General features: G+C 39.4%; 1 protein-coding gene across 1 annotated transcript in view; it reads right to left on the bottom strand.

Moving 5' to 3' along the window:
* ESR2 (estrogen receptor 2) overlaps positions 1 to 18,628 on the bottom strand; it is a 75,681-nt gene extending 57,053 nt beyond the window's left edge. Inside the window, exons 1-3 of the mRNA XM_032774370.2 lie at positions 18,198 to 18,628; positions 11,850 to 12,025; positions 6,144 to 6,260 (exon numbers count right to left, since the gene is read on the bottom strand). Of these exons, the coding sequence (XP_032630261.1) occupies positions 6,144 to 6,260; positions 11,850 to 12,025; positions 18,198 to 18,628 (724 nt within the window). The remainder of the gene's footprint in view (positions 1 to 6,143; positions 6,261 to 11,849; positions 12,026 to 18,197) is intronic.
* Between the last annotated feature and the right edge of the window lie 639 nt (positions 18,629 to 19,267).

Genomic DNA, 19,267 nt, shown 5'->3' with positions numbered 1-19,267 from the left:
TAATGGACTATGTTGTCCCTCTGCTGGGAAGCAGAGCTCCATACCAGCCCCAGCTTGCCCAAAGTCCACTTTCCCAAGTATCCCTTCCCATCCTGTGTTTTAGAACCAGAAGTGGACCAAACCAAACCATTCAGTAGAAGAGGGGGAAGAAACCTCAATTTAGGAGAAAGTGGAACAAACCTTCCTAGTCCCTAGAGTAAATAGTCCTATTAAAACAAATCTCTAACGAGTGGAAAATTTATCGTTTTGCTCCATGGAAAATAGTATTTTATTATCTATGAAAAAACACATCTTTAATTATGGCAGTTTGTTTTAAATGCATGGGCATATGAAAGTTAATGAGACCTTTACCTAATGAACTGTGGGATTGAGCCTACAATCCATATTACTAAAGGAAGCTTCTGTTGCTCACATCAACCCCAAATCTAAATTTGATAGACATCACCTTTTCTCACAGATGTCTTGTAAGTGACCTGATGAGATGCTTTGAGACAATTCAGTTTTGATTGCAAGATACATAATTTCTGTTTTCATCTTCCAAACAACTGAACTAGACAGAGTTCTCATGGATTTCATTTGAGGAAACTTACCTGATTTCAATGTAACTATTTTAAAAAACACTGATGTTATTTATTTGTCTTTAAAATTCTCATATTTAAGCATTTTTAAGGAGCAGTTTTAGTCTACACTGAATGTTATTAGAACACAAGTATATTTGGGAGAAAACAGTAAAAATTCCAGTTCTATAAATTTAGGAAGATAAATGGGCAGTGTCAATCCAAGTTTTAGATCAGTAGTAGTAGTAATTACTATCAAGCCCAGTCATGTATCAGCACCCCATTGTGCTAGGCACTGTACAAACACAAAACAAAATAGACAGTCTCTGCCCAGAAAAACGTAAAGAAGTGTTTTAGAGATTTCTTTTTTCAGCACACTTAGAACAATTTTTGGTCACTTTTAAAAACCATTCTCCTGCAATTTTTGAAACTCAGATACTACAGCTCATTTAGGTCCCATTCCTGCAAAGACTTACACTTGCTTAACTTTATGGATTGTGACTAGCCCCATCAAAGTCACTGACTACTCAGTGAGTAAAATCTGCAGAAGTGGCTAAGTGACTTAGGACCAGGGGTGAAAATAACTTACTGGACTTACTGGTACTGCTGGAATCTTTAGGGGGCGTGGCCTCATCCGGAAGAGGTGTTGGCCTATCAAGATTTAAAGGCCCTGGGGAACCAGCTGTGGCTGGGAGACCCAGAGCCTTTAAATCAACCAGGGGCTCCCAGCTGCAGAGGTGGCTGGGAGCCCCCCGGGGCTCAGGGGCAAATTAAAGGGCCCGGGGCTCTGGCCACCAGGGGGAACCCTGAGCTTTGCGGGGCTGGGGCAGGGATTTAAAGGGCCCAGAGCTCCTGCCGCTGAGGGAAGCCTGGAACCCTTTAAATCCTAGCCCCAGCCCGGCCACCGGAGCCACGGCCAGGATTTAAAGGGCTCTGGGCTGCCCACAGCAGTGGAGAGCTCTGAGCCCTTTAAATCCCAGCCGTGGCCGGGATTCAAAGAGCTCTGGGCTGCCCGCAGTGGTGGGGAGCTCTGAGCCCTTTAAATTCCGGCCCCAACCTTGCCGCCTGAGCCTCGGCCGGGATTTAAAGGTCTCTGGGCTGCCTGCAGCCACGGGGAGCTCTGAGCCCTTTAAATCTCAGCCGCAGCAGGTATTCAAAGGGCTCAGGGCTGCCCACAGCCGTGGGCAGCCCAGAGCCCTTTCAATCCCTGCCGTGGAAGTCGATGCAGTTCAACACGGTGTACTGGCTCTTGCCAGTACACCGTACCGGACTGCACCTGCTTACTTTCACCTCTGCTTAGGACCCTAAATTGCATTTTCAAACTGAAATTAGGCATTTAGGCACCTAAGACTCAGTGAATGTCAATGGGAATTAGGCTCCTAAAAACCAGAATTTTAAAGTTATTTAAGTCACCTAATGATCTGGACCTAAGAGTGAGATTCATGAGAGAGCTTGTGGCACCTTAGAGACTAACAAATTTATTGGGCATAAGCTTTCGTGGGCTAAAACTCACTTCCCCACTTCATCAGATCCATGGAGTGAAAAATACAGTAGGCAGTTTATATATTACAGCAAAAGAAAAGATGCCTTATCAAGTGGGAGGTGGGGTCAGTGCTAACGAGGCCAATCCAATCAATGTGGATGGTCCCCATTCCCAACAGTTGACAAGAAGGTGTGAGTACCGACAAAGGGAAAATTACTTTTTAGCCAGCCATTCTTCAACAAAAAAACTTCAAAAACACACTTCAACGAGAAACTGCAGAACTGGAATTAATTTGCAAACTTGACACCATCAAATTAGGCCTGAATAAAGACTGGGAGTGGCTGGGTCACTACAAAAAGTAATTTTCCTTCTGTTGATATTCACCCCTTCTTGTCAACTGTTGGGAATAGGCCACTTCCACCTTGATTGAATTGAACAGACGAACATGGCTAATACTCTGAACAGGAGACACCTTGTGACTCTTTAGCCTAGCGGTTAGAATACTTAGCCAGGATGTGGAAGACAAGAGGTCAATTCCCTCCCTTTACCAGATCTGGAGTAAGGATTTGAACTCGGGTCTCCCACCTCCCAAGAGAGTATCCAGTCTACAGGGTATTGTGGGTCAGGTCTGTCTCCATCGTTACTGTTGGAGTTCTTCTACCGAATAAATAATTAAATATTCACTGGTTCCACAAGCGAGTGACTCTATATCCAATGGGATGTGAAAGGTTGTAGTCCCACATATCCTGAGTGAGTGCTCTATCCATTGGGCAAAAGTTCATAAAAAGGACCACCACTCATCCTTCTCCCCCAAGGGAAAGATAGGCTGGGAAAGGTCTAGTTTATGAATCCCAATGGGCTTAGGTTTAAATTAGAGTATGTCTACACTTCAAATTGGGGGTTTGACTGCCAGCTTGAGAAGCCACACTAATGCTAGCTGTCATTGGGCTAGCACTCTCAAAGGAGATTGCAGCCCAGTAGTGTGAGTGGTGGGAGGGCCTAGCTGCCCCAAGTACGTACTTAGCATCTTTGATGGGCTTACACTTGAGGCAGTTAGCCCCTCCCGCCACTTGCACTGCTCATGCGCCTCCTTGAGTTGGGAATCACACCCCTAGTTCAAAGTGCAGACATACCCATCCATAGGTGCCAAGCACTGGTCAGTGACAGGACTTTGGCGGCTGTGCACATGTCCAGCTGATGAAATTTAGATGTCTGGGGACTTAAATGGTAGAAACTTAGGTGCCTAGGGATTTTAAGTGCCTACAGAGTTAGGCAGCAACTGAGCAGGGGTTTGTAAATGTCAGTGGCAGCTAAATATTGACATTCGGCAACTGGACACCTAACTCCCCTTTATGAATCCCACCCTAAGCGTCTAAATCAATTCTGAAAATGGGGCAGACACATCTGAAAATGTTACCCAGTACATAAAGTTAAGATGCGCACACATTTGCAGGATTGGGGGTTTACTTCACAAGAACCAGATTAAAGCAGCTACACTATTATCACTATTTACTTTTTACATTTCACTCAGCTTAAACAATCAGCATTAATTATGAAAATAATAAATAGTAATAAAATATACCTAACTCTTATATAGCACTTTTCATCAGTAGAGCTCAATGCACTTTACAAAGGTCAGCATCATTATTAGATATTTACAATTCTCTCAGTTAAATTTTTAACCTAACAATGACCCTTTAAATACTATCTTTTTTACAACAAAACCATATAAGAACGTAAGAGCAGCTATACTTTGGCCAGATCAATGGTTAATCTAGGCCAGTATCCTGTCTCTAACAGTGGCCATTGCCAGATGCTTCAGAGGGAATTCAGAGGAAATGAACAGACCAGGGTAATTTTGAGTGATCCATCTCCCGTTATCCAGTCCCTGCTTCTGGCAGTTGGAGGGTCAGGGACACCTGGGGCATCATCTTGGCTAACAGCCATTGATGAACATAACGTACTTAATTCTTTTCTGAGACCAGTTATACTTTTGGACTTTGCAACATCCCCGGCCAATGAGTTCCACAGGTTGATTGTGTGCTGTGCGAAGAAGTACTTCCTTATGTTTGTTTTAAACTTATTTATCCCTTCACAAAGGCAGCAACATTTCACTATTCACTTTCTCCAGGCCATTTATGATTTTATAGATCTCTATCATACCCCCCCTTAGTCATCTCTTTTCTAAGATGAACAGTATATCTTTTAATCTCTCCTCATGCGGTTCCATACCCCTCTACTCATTTACATTGCCCTTCTCTGAACCTGTTTCATTACCTCTCCCTTCCTAATGGTTCCTAATATTGTTCACTTTTTTGACGGTCGCTGCACACTGAGCAGACGTTTTCAGAGAACTATCCACAATGACTCCAATATCTTTCTTAACTAGTAACAACTAATTTAGATCCCATTGTTTTGTATGTATAGTTCAGATTATTTTTTCCAATGTGCATTACTTCGCTGACATAACTACTTGTGTGCACAGCGCTGTGTCAGAGGGAGACGCTCTCTTGCCAACATAGATACTATTGCTCATTGAGCTGGTTTTATTATGTTGATGAGACAGCTCTCTCCCATCGGCATAACATGGCTACATGAGCACTCTTACAGCGGCACAGTTCTATTGCCACAGCTGTGTCTCTATAAGCTTTTAAGTGTAGACTTTAACATTGCACTCCATATGATTTTATGAAAATATGCTAATGTAACTGGAATATGCTTCATGCAAAAGGTCTCTTGTAAGGTACCATTACAAAGCTTATAATCTACTAAGTGTGTTCATCCTATTTCTATAAATGTACCACTCTTATCTAAAACTAGAAATATAGCTCTGAGGGCCTATTGTAATTATGCAAAGTGTTAGCAATTAATGGTGGGTTGGAATCTTGATGGCTCCCATCAACCAGGACAATTGATTGTGGATGGCTCTGTTTGCAGGCAAGCCTTCCTGTGAGTCAGGGTGGGAGGAATGAAGGCTTGGGGTCTTACAGTAATATGTGATCATGTCACCTGAAGTGGAATCCATCTTTAACCTGGTGCTTTTCCAGTGAGGAGGCGTGGGAACCCAGAGGGACAAAGGATTCCTGCCTTATGCAAAAGATATATAAAGGGATGGAACAGAACAAAGAGGGAGAGCCATCATGAAGAATCCCCTAGCTACTATCTGAGCTGGAACAAGAGCGGTACCAGGGGAAAGAATTGTGCCCAGGCCTGGAAGGTGTCCAGTCTGAGGGAAAAAGTTACTGAAGCATCTCTAAGGGTGAGATTATCTGTATTCAGTTTGATTAGACATAGATTTGCACGTTTTGTTTTATTTTACTTGGTAATTCACTTTGTTCCATCTGATACTACTGGGAACCACTTAAATTCTACTTTCTGTATTAATTAATAAGTAAAAAATGATTTTATTAAACTCAGAGTATGTGCTAATACCTGGGTGGGCAAACAGCTGTGCATCTCTCTCTATCAGTGTTATAGAGGGCGAACAATTTATGAATTTACCCTGTATAAGCATTATACAAGGCAAAACGGATTTATTTGGGTAGAGACCCCACTGGGAGCTGGGCATCTGAGTGTCAAAGACAAGAACACTTCTGTAAGCTGCTTTCAGGTAAGCCTACAGCTGTTAGGGAATGTGATTCAGACCTGGGTCTGGGTTTGCAGCAGGCTAGCAAGTGTGCCTCAAATCAGGCAGGGCACTGAAGACCTAAGTCGACAGGGCAGGAGAGCAGGGGCAGAAGTAGTTTTGGCACATCAGGTGGCAGCTCCCAAAGGGGGTTCTGTGATCCAACCCGTCACATAGACATTGCCTTAGGACCTAATCCTGCAAGGTGTAACGTCCAGGTGAACTGGCTTCAGGTTGTGTCTGCAAAAGTAAAAGCAGTCTTCCTGCATGCTATACTTTGCACGACTGGAGCCTTAATGCTTCCTATTATTTTTCTTCTCAAAATGAATACTAACTGGAGTGACTTTTTCTCCTGAAAATCAGAGATTTTCTTCTTACATATAAATTTAAGTCTTACTTTAGTTACCTGCCATGCCTTTTTTTAGACTTAAGCATGACTTAGAAGTTGTATAGAAAAGACAAGGGGATAAAAACTCACCGCATTTCATCATTCCTACTTCACAGCATTTCCGTAGTCTACATGCCTGACAGCTTTTACGCCTATTTTTATCTATTGTACATTGATTGGTAGCTGGACAGATGTAATCATTGTGTCCTGCAACAGGATATAAAGGGAAAAAAAATTAAATCTCAAGCAATATGTTAAATTTCTTCTGTTAGGTAACTTGAAAAACATTTTGTAGCTGATATAATGCTGAAGAGAAAGCAGAGTACTACTATTGTTAAAGCAAAAGATATACAAAGCAAAGGTATTCAATTCAATAGCAGAATGCAATAAATATGGCCACTGATTCTGGAAAGCACTTAAGCTTTTATATCAATGAAAATTAAGCATGTGTTTCTACTTAACGTATTAAGAACTTACCTGAATCAGGACCAAAGAGTAATTTTTTCAAAAGTGCCTAAGTCATTTCAGCTCTTAAGTCTTAGAAAAATCAATAGGACGTAGGCTCCTAAGTGTCTAAGTCACTTTTGAAAATTGGATGCAAGTGCTTTTGGAAATTTTACCCAAAGTGCCTAATTTCCATGCTGTATGAAACCTCAAACATTCTGATTCTAGGTATTCTATAAAGCAGATTTTCATTATCAGTGCATGGTCTCCTGGCACAATGCCACTCGTTTCAGTGGAGTTTCAGCAGCAGAGAATTTTGCCTAAGAGGCTTCACTAGTGTACTGGAATAAACTATGATTTTATTAATTAACCACAAGCAAGTCACTTCCCATAAAATACTGTGCATTTCCCTTGCAGAAATTAGCCACAGATGCAATATATTCTCTATCAGTTACTGTTTATCAGTCTTCTCTCATATTTTTTTTGGGGGGGGGGGGATTATATTTTTAATTGCTGTAAAATTAACAGATCTATCAAAAAAATAACAGAAGGTTTTATGTTCTTGGTTTGTGAACAAGCAGTTCAGGAGTTCTTTTCCCAAGGGTAACTATTTTAACTGAGCTACTGTGAACATTTCCTTGTAAAATTAAAATATTTTCCAACCTTGAATTTTTCAACCTGCAGTGCTTAAAAAACCATCAGGTTACAGTTTGTCTAATGTCTTACTAGCAGGTGTGACTGAAAAAAGCAGTTCAACCTGGGCAAAAAGGGTATAAGGTGGCTTTAAGCCACCTTTGTTGCCTCCTGATTTTAGGCTGCACCAGGGTCCAGCGCAAAATGTTTCCTCTAATTTTTTCCATCAATGTGTGGAATAAATTCTGTTATGTGCACCAAGGTATGTGCAGATATGCACCATCAATAAAAACAAAAAACCTAGATATATATTTTTAAAAAGTTGCCATAGGGATAATTACTCCATCCAGGACAGGTTAGGCATTTGCAGACTTACTACTCAGATAATTTAATTTAAGTGTATAAGAGAAATAAAAATTATGACATGCATAGACCAGTCAAAAAACTAAACTGACAGCACTTTGCAAGAATAAAATTACAAAAAATATATGTGCATTCCAGCAGGAAATACCAAGAAGTAACAACAAAAATCATACTTGTATGTGTTGGGAGGTGAGTGTGAAAGTGAGTGAGAGAGCATGTATGTGAGACACAGAAATAGTATGTGTGCTGTCTGCTGGGGAAGTTTCTGAGAGACCCCACGCACTCTCTCTTTAAGGCACTCACTGAAGGCTCTCCTGAGCCCCATTTCTCCCCCTCCCCGCTTTCCTCCCCCCTCTGCAGAGATGGGGTACATGGGCAGGGGGGAGGGGAGAGAGAGCTGGCTGCTGGGGAAGTCTCAGAGACTGTGCACTGTCTCTTTAAGGCACTCACTCATTCACCTGGAAGGCAGCTCTCTCCTGCTCTGAGTCCTGAGCCAGGCTGTTCCCCTTCTCCTGCCCCCACACATCTCCACAGAGCAGGGGAGAGGGGACACCTGACACCCCAGCTCTACCCCAACATGGTATTCATACCTGCTTTGCTAAATGTCTTGAAAAAGGGGTACATGGACAGCATATGGCTGTCTTCTGCAGTGCCCGCACCAGAACAATTCTCTCTTGGTCAGAATCAGAGCTTTTAGAACCACTTTACCTGGCACAAAGGGCCTGAAGCAGAGGCATAAACCTCACCAATAGTATTTAAAGAGAGAAAGTCAACCTGAAATATTGTCTGTTTAAAAATTATTTTAAAGTAGTTTCAATACTGTTTAATTTTATGGTTTTACAAATCACATTTTCTGTTTTAAATTATTTCCTTTTTCCTGTTAAGGTATGATAGAGAGCTTCCCCTGTTATTTATATGAATCTGACTATACAGAGAAAACAGTGAAATTGATTGCATACCAAGTCCTTTCAAATGCAAAATAAACAATCTGAAATTAGAGAGGAAAAAAAAAAACTCTCTCCCTCCTTCAGGAGTCATGCTGCCACTGGAGGCTCACACAGCAAGTGTATGTTAGGAGTCACATAGAGGACTCAGAGGGGGTTATAGCTTCTTTTAGTAACATTAATTCCCACTCGTATTTCTACTTAGAAATTTGCATCAGGATGGAGAAAGCATGCCACAAAGAGTGACTAGTTTGTAGTTTTAACCATTCATATCACTGCTCCACTAAAAAATAAAAATCTTTAAGGAATCACCCACATACTGAATAGGTACGGAGGACTAGCTGCAGGCTTGGGAGTCAGGGGGTTGGGGGTGGGGGTGGCAAGTCTACTGACACTGTGATAAATTCACTCCATCCATTCTGCAGATTTAGAGCATTTTTTGCCTTAATTCCTACTGCTTTCCTCCCCTTTGTATTGTGTAAGGAAGGACAACATAGGCCCCATATTCTTTAATGGAACAACTTCTACCCTCAGTTGCATGCATACATAACTGCCATTGACTCCAATGTAGACAGAATTTAGCCCTAAAACTGGTCAGCTAAAGAGATATTTAGCTGAACTGTAGATATTCCTGAGCACCACTTTTCTAATTAAGGGTCATAGGTGCCAAATAATGTTGAAATTTACCTTTAAAAAACTTCCTCCACATTTTCTATGCAAGCTAAAACCTTAAAATGATTTGCCTTTTGTGGCCTCCACCCTTAATCTACTACAACTGTAAACTCCATATAGACAGAGTTCAACAGGGAAGTACCAGGGGTTTTGTTTTTGTTTTCTTGCCCATAAAGAACATAATTCTCCTATCTGGCATGCTGCTGTGCCAACTAACAATACAAAACTGTATAATTGTAAGGATCTGTGAACACCAGAACAGAAGGCATATTATGAAGAAAAGTGAAAGGCCTCAAGCCAAAGCCACAATACTATCATATGCTCCCAAAGAAAAACAAAATTATGTGGCAAAACTCCCACTGACTTCAGTGGAAGCAGAACTGGACCATAAGATACTACAAATATCTGATAGCAAGCAAGGGATTTCTCAAATTGCTTAGGGCCAAATCAGCTTCCACTGATCTGAGGGAAGGAAAACTCAGGCTTGGTCTACACTGAACAGTTATATCAGCATATATGCATCAATCAGGGTGTGAAGAAACCACATCCCTGACTGTCATAGTTATGCCTACAAAACCTCCCAGTGTAGATGCAGCTATGTTGATGGAAGAGTGCTTCTGTTGGCAAAGCTAATGTTGTCTGAGGAGATGCTGTTCCGACACCAAGAGGGTAGGAACTCCTTTAGGGGGCGATGCCAGCATAGCTATGTACATATAATCTCCAAAGTTTAGACATATTCTTAGCGTGGTGATCAGGGTTTTCCCCATGATTCTTCTCTCGTGTAAGAGGGGTTCATACTTTGTACCAACTGCCATGGTAACAAGTTAAAATTTTTCCTCAAAGCCTCTAAATACTGGGGGATCCATCCTGCTAAGGCATGTTCTGCCTGCCATCTCTGGCTTACTGGCAGCAGAGTTCAAATCAATCCATGGTGCCTGGGACTACCTAACTGCTGATGTCCCTAGAATCCCCTAAGGGGGAAGTTCTACAGTACGCGTTAAGCCATCCTCAGATTGAATGAACTGTAAGGAACTTGCTGTGTTCAGATCCCATTGACCCCAATAAAAATTTTTCTTCGAGTAAGCATTGGGATCCAGGTAGGTAACAAAACCACCTTCTTTCTCTGTGTCTAGTAAAATTATGTTTTCGTTATTTGCTTTGTAAAAACTTGACAATTACTCAAATCATAAAAGGTTCTCATGAAGAAATCAGTTTTAATTTTTGAATTTTTTTTTTTACTTCAAGTTTGAGGTAGTTACAATAAATCAGTGTGTAACTGTACTTCAGAAAATAACTGTAATCCCACAGTATTTTATGCAGTAGGTACAGGCATTTAAATACTAAAAGAAATAATAATAATAAGTACTACAGATAATTTAATTGACATTGGCTATTGCAAATTACTATGGTGATTGTCAAAAGGGATAACTTTTTATTTAATACGGCTCCCACAAAGCCAGCTAGGTAGCCTAAAGGAAACTTCAGGATTTTGGGGTGCAGGAGTTAAGCAACAACCTGAACTAGCTTGGATGCAGAGTGTAAAATATGTTTTGTGTAGTGAAGGCCATTTTTTTATTTATAGAACCTCTGGATTAAGACCAAATGTTATCTGCCAAGGTGAATTAAAATGTTCAATGAACTAAAACATGTATCCTTTTCAATGCTAAAGTATAGGTGAGCAAACCATATAATCAGGTTAACATTTTTCCTGCATATAATACTACAAGACCAATTTACTGAATATGTACATAAAAGTCTCATTTATTATTTTAGGTTTGATTTTACTGATTTCACACTACATGCATATTTGACAGTCATTGTTATGTTGCATGCACAGTACATATGCTATCTTGAAAAGGCAAACCACTTTTGTACAAACTGCTATTCAGTGGGTGAAATTTACCCTGTTACACAGGACTCATGCAAGTACTTTGACGTCACTAAGTACCATTGCAAAAGGGGAAAAGATGTATGAGCAGAGAAACTACAAAGGCCTGCCTTTTCATACCTCAGATATTACAGATTGATGGTCTGGCCTAGATCTAATTAAAAGAGCACAGAGAAGACTGGGAGGAGGCCAAGAGAGAGGTTATTGAAGCTTACTGGTATCCAGTGGGCCAAAGCCCCAACCAAAGGATGCAGAAGCCACTATTTCACCCCACAGATTGTAACAGTAGGCAAGGAGAGACTACATTATGTACCTACCATCAGTGGGTTTGCACTGAATTCCAGTATTTGAGAACTAAAACTTTGCAGTAAGGCTTTCAAAGATTAGAAGGTGAGGTTTATCTTGATCCTAGTTAAGAAGAGCTGCAACGTGACCCCATTAAAATAATTTATGGATTTCACCTAGTATGAGTGAGGTTCTTCAGAGTTAAATTATTTATATCAGTGAAACTTTTAGTTATTTTTATCCTCCCCACCCTATTCCCACTATCTCTAGCTTTTATCAGCCACAATTATTACACCAACTTTGCATTTCTGAAGGCAAAGTAATCTGTAAGAGTCTGAGGTGCCATTTCTCTAATATCTCTGCTCCAGGGTTTTAAATGGCAACATATTTTGTATCCTTCCCTAAAGAGATCAAGTGTCCATTCCCTTCCCGACGCCAACAAACAAAGGACCATAAGATAAAGTATTCAAATCATGTTATACTACTGTACACTAATTGCAACTTATGTATATGATCATATAAGACACCATCTTTTTAAGCAAAGGCTTCCAAAACTACTTTTCCTACCTTGGATACTTCTTTTAAAGAATGCTTTACATCCTTCACAAGACCAAACGCCATAGTGATATCCTGAAGCATAATCACTGCAGACTGCACAGAAATGTGCATCTCTTTTTGAACCAGGACTATTCACAGCAGGACTTGTACAATCACTGCCATTAGATTTTCTTTTTAATGTCTCTCTGAAGGAAAAGTAAACAATCAGTTATAAAAGAATAAAAAATTAGGATATATTTCAAATTCTCATGTTTCGTTGTTTTCACTTTAGCCTTTTTAAAGGCTCATTACTACTGAGCATGTTGCAATCTGAAACACTGTGGTAAGTGTTTGTTTCACAATGTAATTAAAACAAATGCTGTAACTCTAATGTTGTTGAAACAGATTGTCTGGAAAGATTTGGAGCACCCAGGAGAATAGATTGTACTGTTAAAGTGATAATTATACAAACTCACAGAAATTTAAATACACAGGATCTAGTGAATGGTAAGTGAGCAGCAAATGATTGGATGTTGTATTTAGAAAACTTGCCATGGGAACTGGAGTTCTCAGATACCACTATGACTGATGCAGTATAAAAACTAAATAAAATAGCCAATAGACTTTAATCTGCTACATACTGGCAGTCACTGGCAATGGACAATTCTAACTGGAGCAATTGCCTGGTAAATTTCTATTTAGAGTCCATCTTAAGTCAGGAAACTTCCCCTCCTTCATTATTCCAAAAATGAGTCTCATAAGCAGCAAAAGAGCGTCCGAAGGTTCACCAAAAGAACCCATTTCTAAATTGTCTGAGAGTACTAATATCAAGAGACAAGAGTTTTAATCACACAGGATTTTTTTGTTTGTTTGTTTGTTTTGGGTAGTGGGGGTTGGCTAGTGTTTTAATTGCTGGTGAGAAAGTGGTCTTGGTTTCATTTTAGTGACAACAGAATGCAGGTTGTGCTACACACCTTGCTTCAGATGTATTCATTCCCTAATGAGGAGCTTCATTCATTCATTCCAGCTGGCTGAATCTCAAATGACTGATAGAACTGAATTTGAAATCTCAAGGGCCAGCTCAGTAGACTGAGGGTGAGACTTATCAATAAGTCCTTTACTGAGGTTACCATGTTGAAATGTCCTAATGGCAAGATTCTTGGACAAAAGGATGCCTGGATACAAGTAGGAAGGGGAAGGAAAGAGAGAGGGGCAAGGTCACTAAGAGCAAAACATTTCTTGTTTCTGAGGTATAACAACCAGTTCCAAATACAATACTTATTGATCTGATGAAGGATGGAGTAATGTAAAGGGGAATTGTGATAAGAATAGGGAATCAGTTGATTCATGTCACTGGATGCTATAAGGAAGCAATAAGAAATTAGAGCGATTTAGAAAGAGGTAGTGGTGCTAGGGAATTATTTCATAATGTATACCCAGAGAACAAAGTGTGTTGTAAGCAAACTGAGAAAAAAACACAGCATCTTGTCTTTTGGATGACTGTAGCAGATCTTAAGTCCTTGGCAAATAGAGTTTGTAGCTAGAACTGGAGAGAATATAGTGTTCTGTGTGCATGTAGGCAACAACAGTATGCAAAAAAACCCAGAAACTACATAATCATTTATGTGCCTACATATAAGTAAAGTAGCAGGGCCTTCAGACTTACTCTCAGATTCTACCCTTGCTACATTCTAGTAAGAATAGACAGGAGATCAGGTATATCAATCAGTGAAGGCAGTAGGGTTTTAAGCTCTTAGGGAGGTAGCATATATTTCTGAAGCAGGAAAAACCTATTTACCAAAGACTCTATGTGGAAGTTTAGAAAAGCACTTAAATATACTCCAGCCATACTGAAAGGATGAATAAGAATGCTGATTGTAAAGGAAAATATAGCAGCATGCTTTAACATAGTCAATATTGTTTTAACTATCACTAAAGCAGATTTATCCCAGTTTTAAAGAAAGGACGAAGGGACAAAAATAATTAGCCTACTTTAGAGATTGCAAGTATTACAGCAGAAAAGGCGCTTACAAAACCTGGAAAAGCTGGAGAGAGGAAGAAGTGGTTATCTAGCACATATAAGAGATTATTCTGAATAGATTTTGACACAAAAAATATGAAAAGGGAGTGTGGCAGCTGAAAATGTTTACTGGCTAAATTCAGTTTACTAGGATTTAAGAAAAATGAATAATTATTGGGCACGAATAGACTGCAGAGTATAAATAAGATTTAGATGATTAAGTAGCATGATTCTGGCTCACACATGATTTAACTGATTGCCTAATCCCAAATGGGAAATTTATATTCTCTCAAGGCAATTGGCAAGGACCAATCTCATGGGGGGGAGGGGGGGGGAATTGAGTGGAGATAATTAATTAGAATCAACTTGGTGCACCCCACATGATCAATTTCCTGCTATTTCAAGGAATGAAAACTGGTGGACATATTCCTTCCTGTCATCTATTTCACTGTTTCTGTAGGAAAGCAAGTCATTTGGGGTTTAGAGTTAGAAGCATAGCTGCATTTTTATGTTGTAAATGAGAACAAATGTTCATTAGCCTAATTTTAGATTTACAATGAGGGTTAAGATCAATTAAGAATACCTTAATTCTATTCATTGATAAACTGTAAAAAGTTATGTTTCAGAATATTGAAATCTCTATTATTAAACTTTAGAAATGTTAAAACTGGAAGAAAAAGAAAATTACACACTATAATACATAACTAAAAAATGTTACAAGGCAGAAGGCAAACACTATACATTGTTAAAAACTATTGGAGGGGGAAAGACTAGAACTGGTTGTGAAAGGAGACTCCTGCGCCTCTCAAACAGCATCATAAAAATGCCCATAAGAATTAATAATTCTGTCTTTGTAACAGGGTATAAATAGTGTGCAGCAAGGCAGGCCTGAAGCCACACATTGAACAATGAGGCAAAAAACAAGATATTGAACGGCTGCTCATTAAAAGAGTATACTCCATATTGTGCAATGAATGAAACAGGGGTCTTGTGAAAAAAGTAATACGTAATCATGTAATTAAAGACTGTATCATCATCATAATGCGCTCAACTGGCCAATTTGAGGTTACACAATCAACCTTAATTTTGGCATTCTCTAATTTTTCACTGTCCAACCTTAATAATGTTCTTTTAACATAATTTGTGTGTGCCCGCATGTGTAATATATCCTCATTTTATGCCATAATTCCTCTGTTCACAGTACTCCCAACTTTTTACATTAAAAAATAACTTTTAGTTAAGGGAGAAGGAGTTAAGCAGGGAACAATTTTAGGTTCCTATTTTTGAATATCTTGACTGGTACTCCTTTTTGTACTTTAAGATATTAGAATTCTGTTACTAAATTCATTTTTTTTCTGTATAAGGTTTGTGTGTCTAAGGGCTGTGTGAACTATTATTGAGCACATCGGATCTGATTCTAATGAAATTCAATAAAGACAAGTGCAAATAATTTCACTTAGGAAGGAAAAATCAAATGCACAACTGCAAAATGGGGAATAATTGGCTAGTTGGTAGTACTGCTGAAAAAAGTCTGGGGGTTATAGTGGATCACAGATTGAATATGAGCCAACAATGTGATATAGTTTCAAAAAAAAAAAAAGGCCAATATCATTCTGGGATGCATTAACAGGAGCGTCATACGTAAAACATGGGAGGTAATTGTCCCACTCTACTTGGCACTAGCACAACTTCAAGCTGGAATACTGTGCCACACTTTAGGAAAGATGTGGGCAAATTGGAGAAAGAATCCAGAGAAGAGCAACAAAAATGATAAAAGGTTTAGAAAACCTGTCATATGAGGAAAGGTTAAAGAAGTAGGCATGTTTAGTCTTGGGAAAAGAAGACTGGGGGCGGGGAGGAGTAACCTGATAATCTTCAAATATGTTAATAGCCATTATAAAGAGGGTGGTGATCAATTGTTCTTCATGTCCAATGACGTTAGAACAAGAACTAATGGGCTTAATCTGCAGCAAGAGAGATTTAGGTTAAATATTAGGAAAAACTTTCTAACTATGAGGTTGGTTCAGCTATGGAATAGGCTTCCAAAGGAGGTTGTGGAATCCCTATCATGTGAGATTTTTAAAAACAGGTGGGACAAACATCTGTCAGGGTGTGGTCTAGGTTTACTTAGTCATGCCATAGCACAGAGGGCTCGATCTGATGACTTCTCAAGGTCCCTTTCAACCCTACATTTCTATGATTTTATGCATTTTCAACTCAAGGAAAGTTTTGTATCTCATATTTAAACAAATATCTTACTTTATTATGGGTTTTAAAAATTACTTAGAACTTCTGCTTATGATCAATGGAACAGGGGGCTGGTTCCTCAGAGTTCATACTCTCCTCCTCATTTCATTTCAGTTATTATTTGTAAGTGTTCAGCATCATAATAAATGGCAATAAATTAATATAATAAACACTGTATTAAGACTTCACCACAGGATGAAGCAAAAAGGAGAAGCAGGACTGTGTAGGAAAATGTTCTTATTCAAGTCTAGATATCTACAATAAGGCAAATTGCTTCTGTTGTATCTTTGCGGTCTAAATTTATAATGAATCCCCATTCTTAGAACTGTGCTCCCCCCCATGAATGGGATCAAAATATGCTATAGCATAACATTTAAAAAAAATCAACTGTCTCACTAGTAAGCAGTATAGGAGCTACCTACTGACGAAAAACAATGGTTACCCACTTCTTCAAATTTCAGCTACTTATGACACATTAGTATGAAAAAATAATCAGCCAACTAGTAGAAAAGAAATATTGGATGTGTGGACTCTATTATAACTGCTATGCTTAGCAAACAAGTATAAGATAGCACCATTCATACAAAAAGGAACTAAAATACAGGCTGAGATACTATACTGTGCCTCCCAGAGGCACAGTGCAGAAGGCACTGCCCAGAGGAGGCAGGGCTGTCCCAGAGAACACCCCAGTGTCCTGTATACGATGAAGTGGGTTTTAGCTCATGAAAGCTTATACTCAAATAAATTTGTTAGTCTCTAAGGTGCCACAATTACTCCTCATTCTTTTTGTTAATACCTGAAGTTACAACAGCCTCCACACAGCTGCCTCTGGCTTGCAGCATCAGCCAGCATGGCCATAGTGGGTGGTATCCACTGCAGTCCTATTCTTGGCATGCCATGCTATGACTTCCCAATGCAGAGCTGTGCTAGAATTCTCTCTTGGCCCTCTGCAGGCTGTGTATGGCACTTACACAAATACAAGGCCTGAGATGGGGGCCAGGGGAATAATGTAGGCCAAGTGTTCTCAAACTTCTGACCACAACCATTACTACACAACCCCAGGAAGGGGGAGGGGGGGGGAACCAAAGCCTGAACGTGCTCGAGTCCCGCTGCCCCAGGTGTAGGGGGCAAAGCCAAAGCTTGATCCCCACCACTCTGGGTCGGGGGCTCAAAGCTGAAGCACCAGGGCTTCAGCCTCAGGCAGGAGACTTGTAACCTGAGCCACATTGCCTCATGCTGAAGGCAGCCCTGGTGACTCCATTAAAACAGTTTGAGAACCGTTGATGTAGGTAATAGGAGAAATAAGCTAACTTTTCTGATATTTAACATTAATAGATCAAATCTGGATTCTTTACACAATACTGAATACAAGCAGTAATGCCTGTAATAAGTAAAGAACCTTGTGACTGAACATTTAGTTGCTGAAGGAACAACTGTGTTTGTAATGACCACATTTGTAAATAGATTTTATGCACAAACTGAGTAACTGCATCCTCTAATTGATGCTTACATTGACTCCCACCTATATATTCAAGTGTGCAGTATGTGTAGAAAAAGTGTGGCTGTATTTTTACAGACACACCCAGTTGCCCACGACTGAAAATTTTGACCAAAGAATCTGCTGTGCAAATCTCAACTGTCTGTACTGATCTTTGACTGGCTATAGCCTCCAAAGAAGCTTTTTAACACAATCTTGTTGAGTGAGACAGTCCTGTTAATGAATAGCAACCACTAAGTGCTGTTAGCAAGCCATACAATAATATGGTTCTCTTGGACACAGTTTAACCTATTGCATCAATGTAAAACCCAAAGAGAATTTTTAAAGTATGCCACAGCACTGAAGTCCTTCGAGATACCAAATTTTTACACAGTGCTGTAAAGTATAGTAATAAGTAACCCACTCCAGCAGCTGTAGATAATATTTCCAGATAGAGCCATCTTAAAAAGTAATAAACTTCTGAAATTTAGATATAAACACAATAGCACTTATGGAGCTCATTTTCTCATGGACCAGTGCATAAAAATCATATGTACAAAAAATACAATCTTAAAATGACTGATAAAATATCAAGTAATAACGTGCAAAAATGCTGAAAGAATAAAATATTTACCTGTTCATAGGCAGTGCATGGTCCGCTGGTCTTGCATCACACCATGGGCTCTTTGGTTGCTCTGCATATAAAAGTGATGACTGGCAATGTAATGTCAAAGGTGAAATATGGCCAGGAGCAGACCATAAAACATTTGGGCTTGATGTCTGCCTTACAGATGCACTTTCTGAATCACTGAAATTGCTAGGAATGTTGTAATTCATCATGGCAGGACTATAGAAAGCCATTGCAGAATATTCGTGTCTGTTTTCCATATAAGATGAAGGAATATAAATTGGACTTTGTTGCATTGTCAGAGGAGACTGACTGCAGCTATAAACAGGAGAGCTGATGCCAGAAGGTGAGCTTTTAATTTCTATTTTACTATGTCCAGTATCCTGAATTGGCAGTAACTGAGAAAACTCCTTGTGAGAAGATGCACAAACGGACATTCTGAAGCAAGACTGAAGCAGAGTATCTGTTGTTCAAATATTCATCCTCAGATATATAAGCTAGAAAAATAAAAAATGTTAAAAGTTGCTTAATTTTCTAAACTAAAGAGAATACAGATAATAAAACTGCATGTCTTGAGGCTTTTTATATAGTGGTAAAGATGCAGTCAAAATTAAAAATAAAAATGACAGTGAAAATAATTCACACATTGCATTTAAGCTTCAAATTTGCTCTCTAAAGTGTCTAAATTGTGTGTGTAAATTCTAATACAAGTTTTTGAAGTGTGCTATTCAGAACTTTGATCTCAGAAAATCTACTTAAACATTCAAATGCTTCAAATTAAAAAAAGAAATCCCATAAGTCTGCAAGCTTTTATAGTTATCTGTGAATTTCTCCCCGCCATTTCCCCAACAGACTTTTTTCTGTGACCTAGATTGGCAACAGGAAACAATCTCTCTATCTACCCTCAGCAGACACATTGAAACAAATTCAGCCCTAGTTCAATTTAGTCCAGTAAAAACAACTAAACTACCCTCCTAAAGATCTTTCCCTGAGCTGGAGGAATTACCCTGTATTAGCATGCAAAATATGACCCCAAAACCTGAACTTCATCCCAACTTTTACATCAGGGTAGGCAA

The sequence above is a fragment of the Chelonoidis abingdonii genome, chromosome 4 (genome assembly GCF_003597395.2).
Source record: "Chelonoidis abingdonii isolate Lonesome George chromosome 4, CheloAbing_2.0, whole genome shotgun sequence".
In the NCBI taxonomy this organism is placed as follows: Eukaryota; Metazoa; Chordata; order Testudines; family Testudinidae; genus Chelonoidis; species Chelonoidis abingdonii.
The sequence above is the reverse complement of the archived record's forward strand: the minus strand, read 5'-3'. Positions and strand labels throughout refer to the sequence as shown.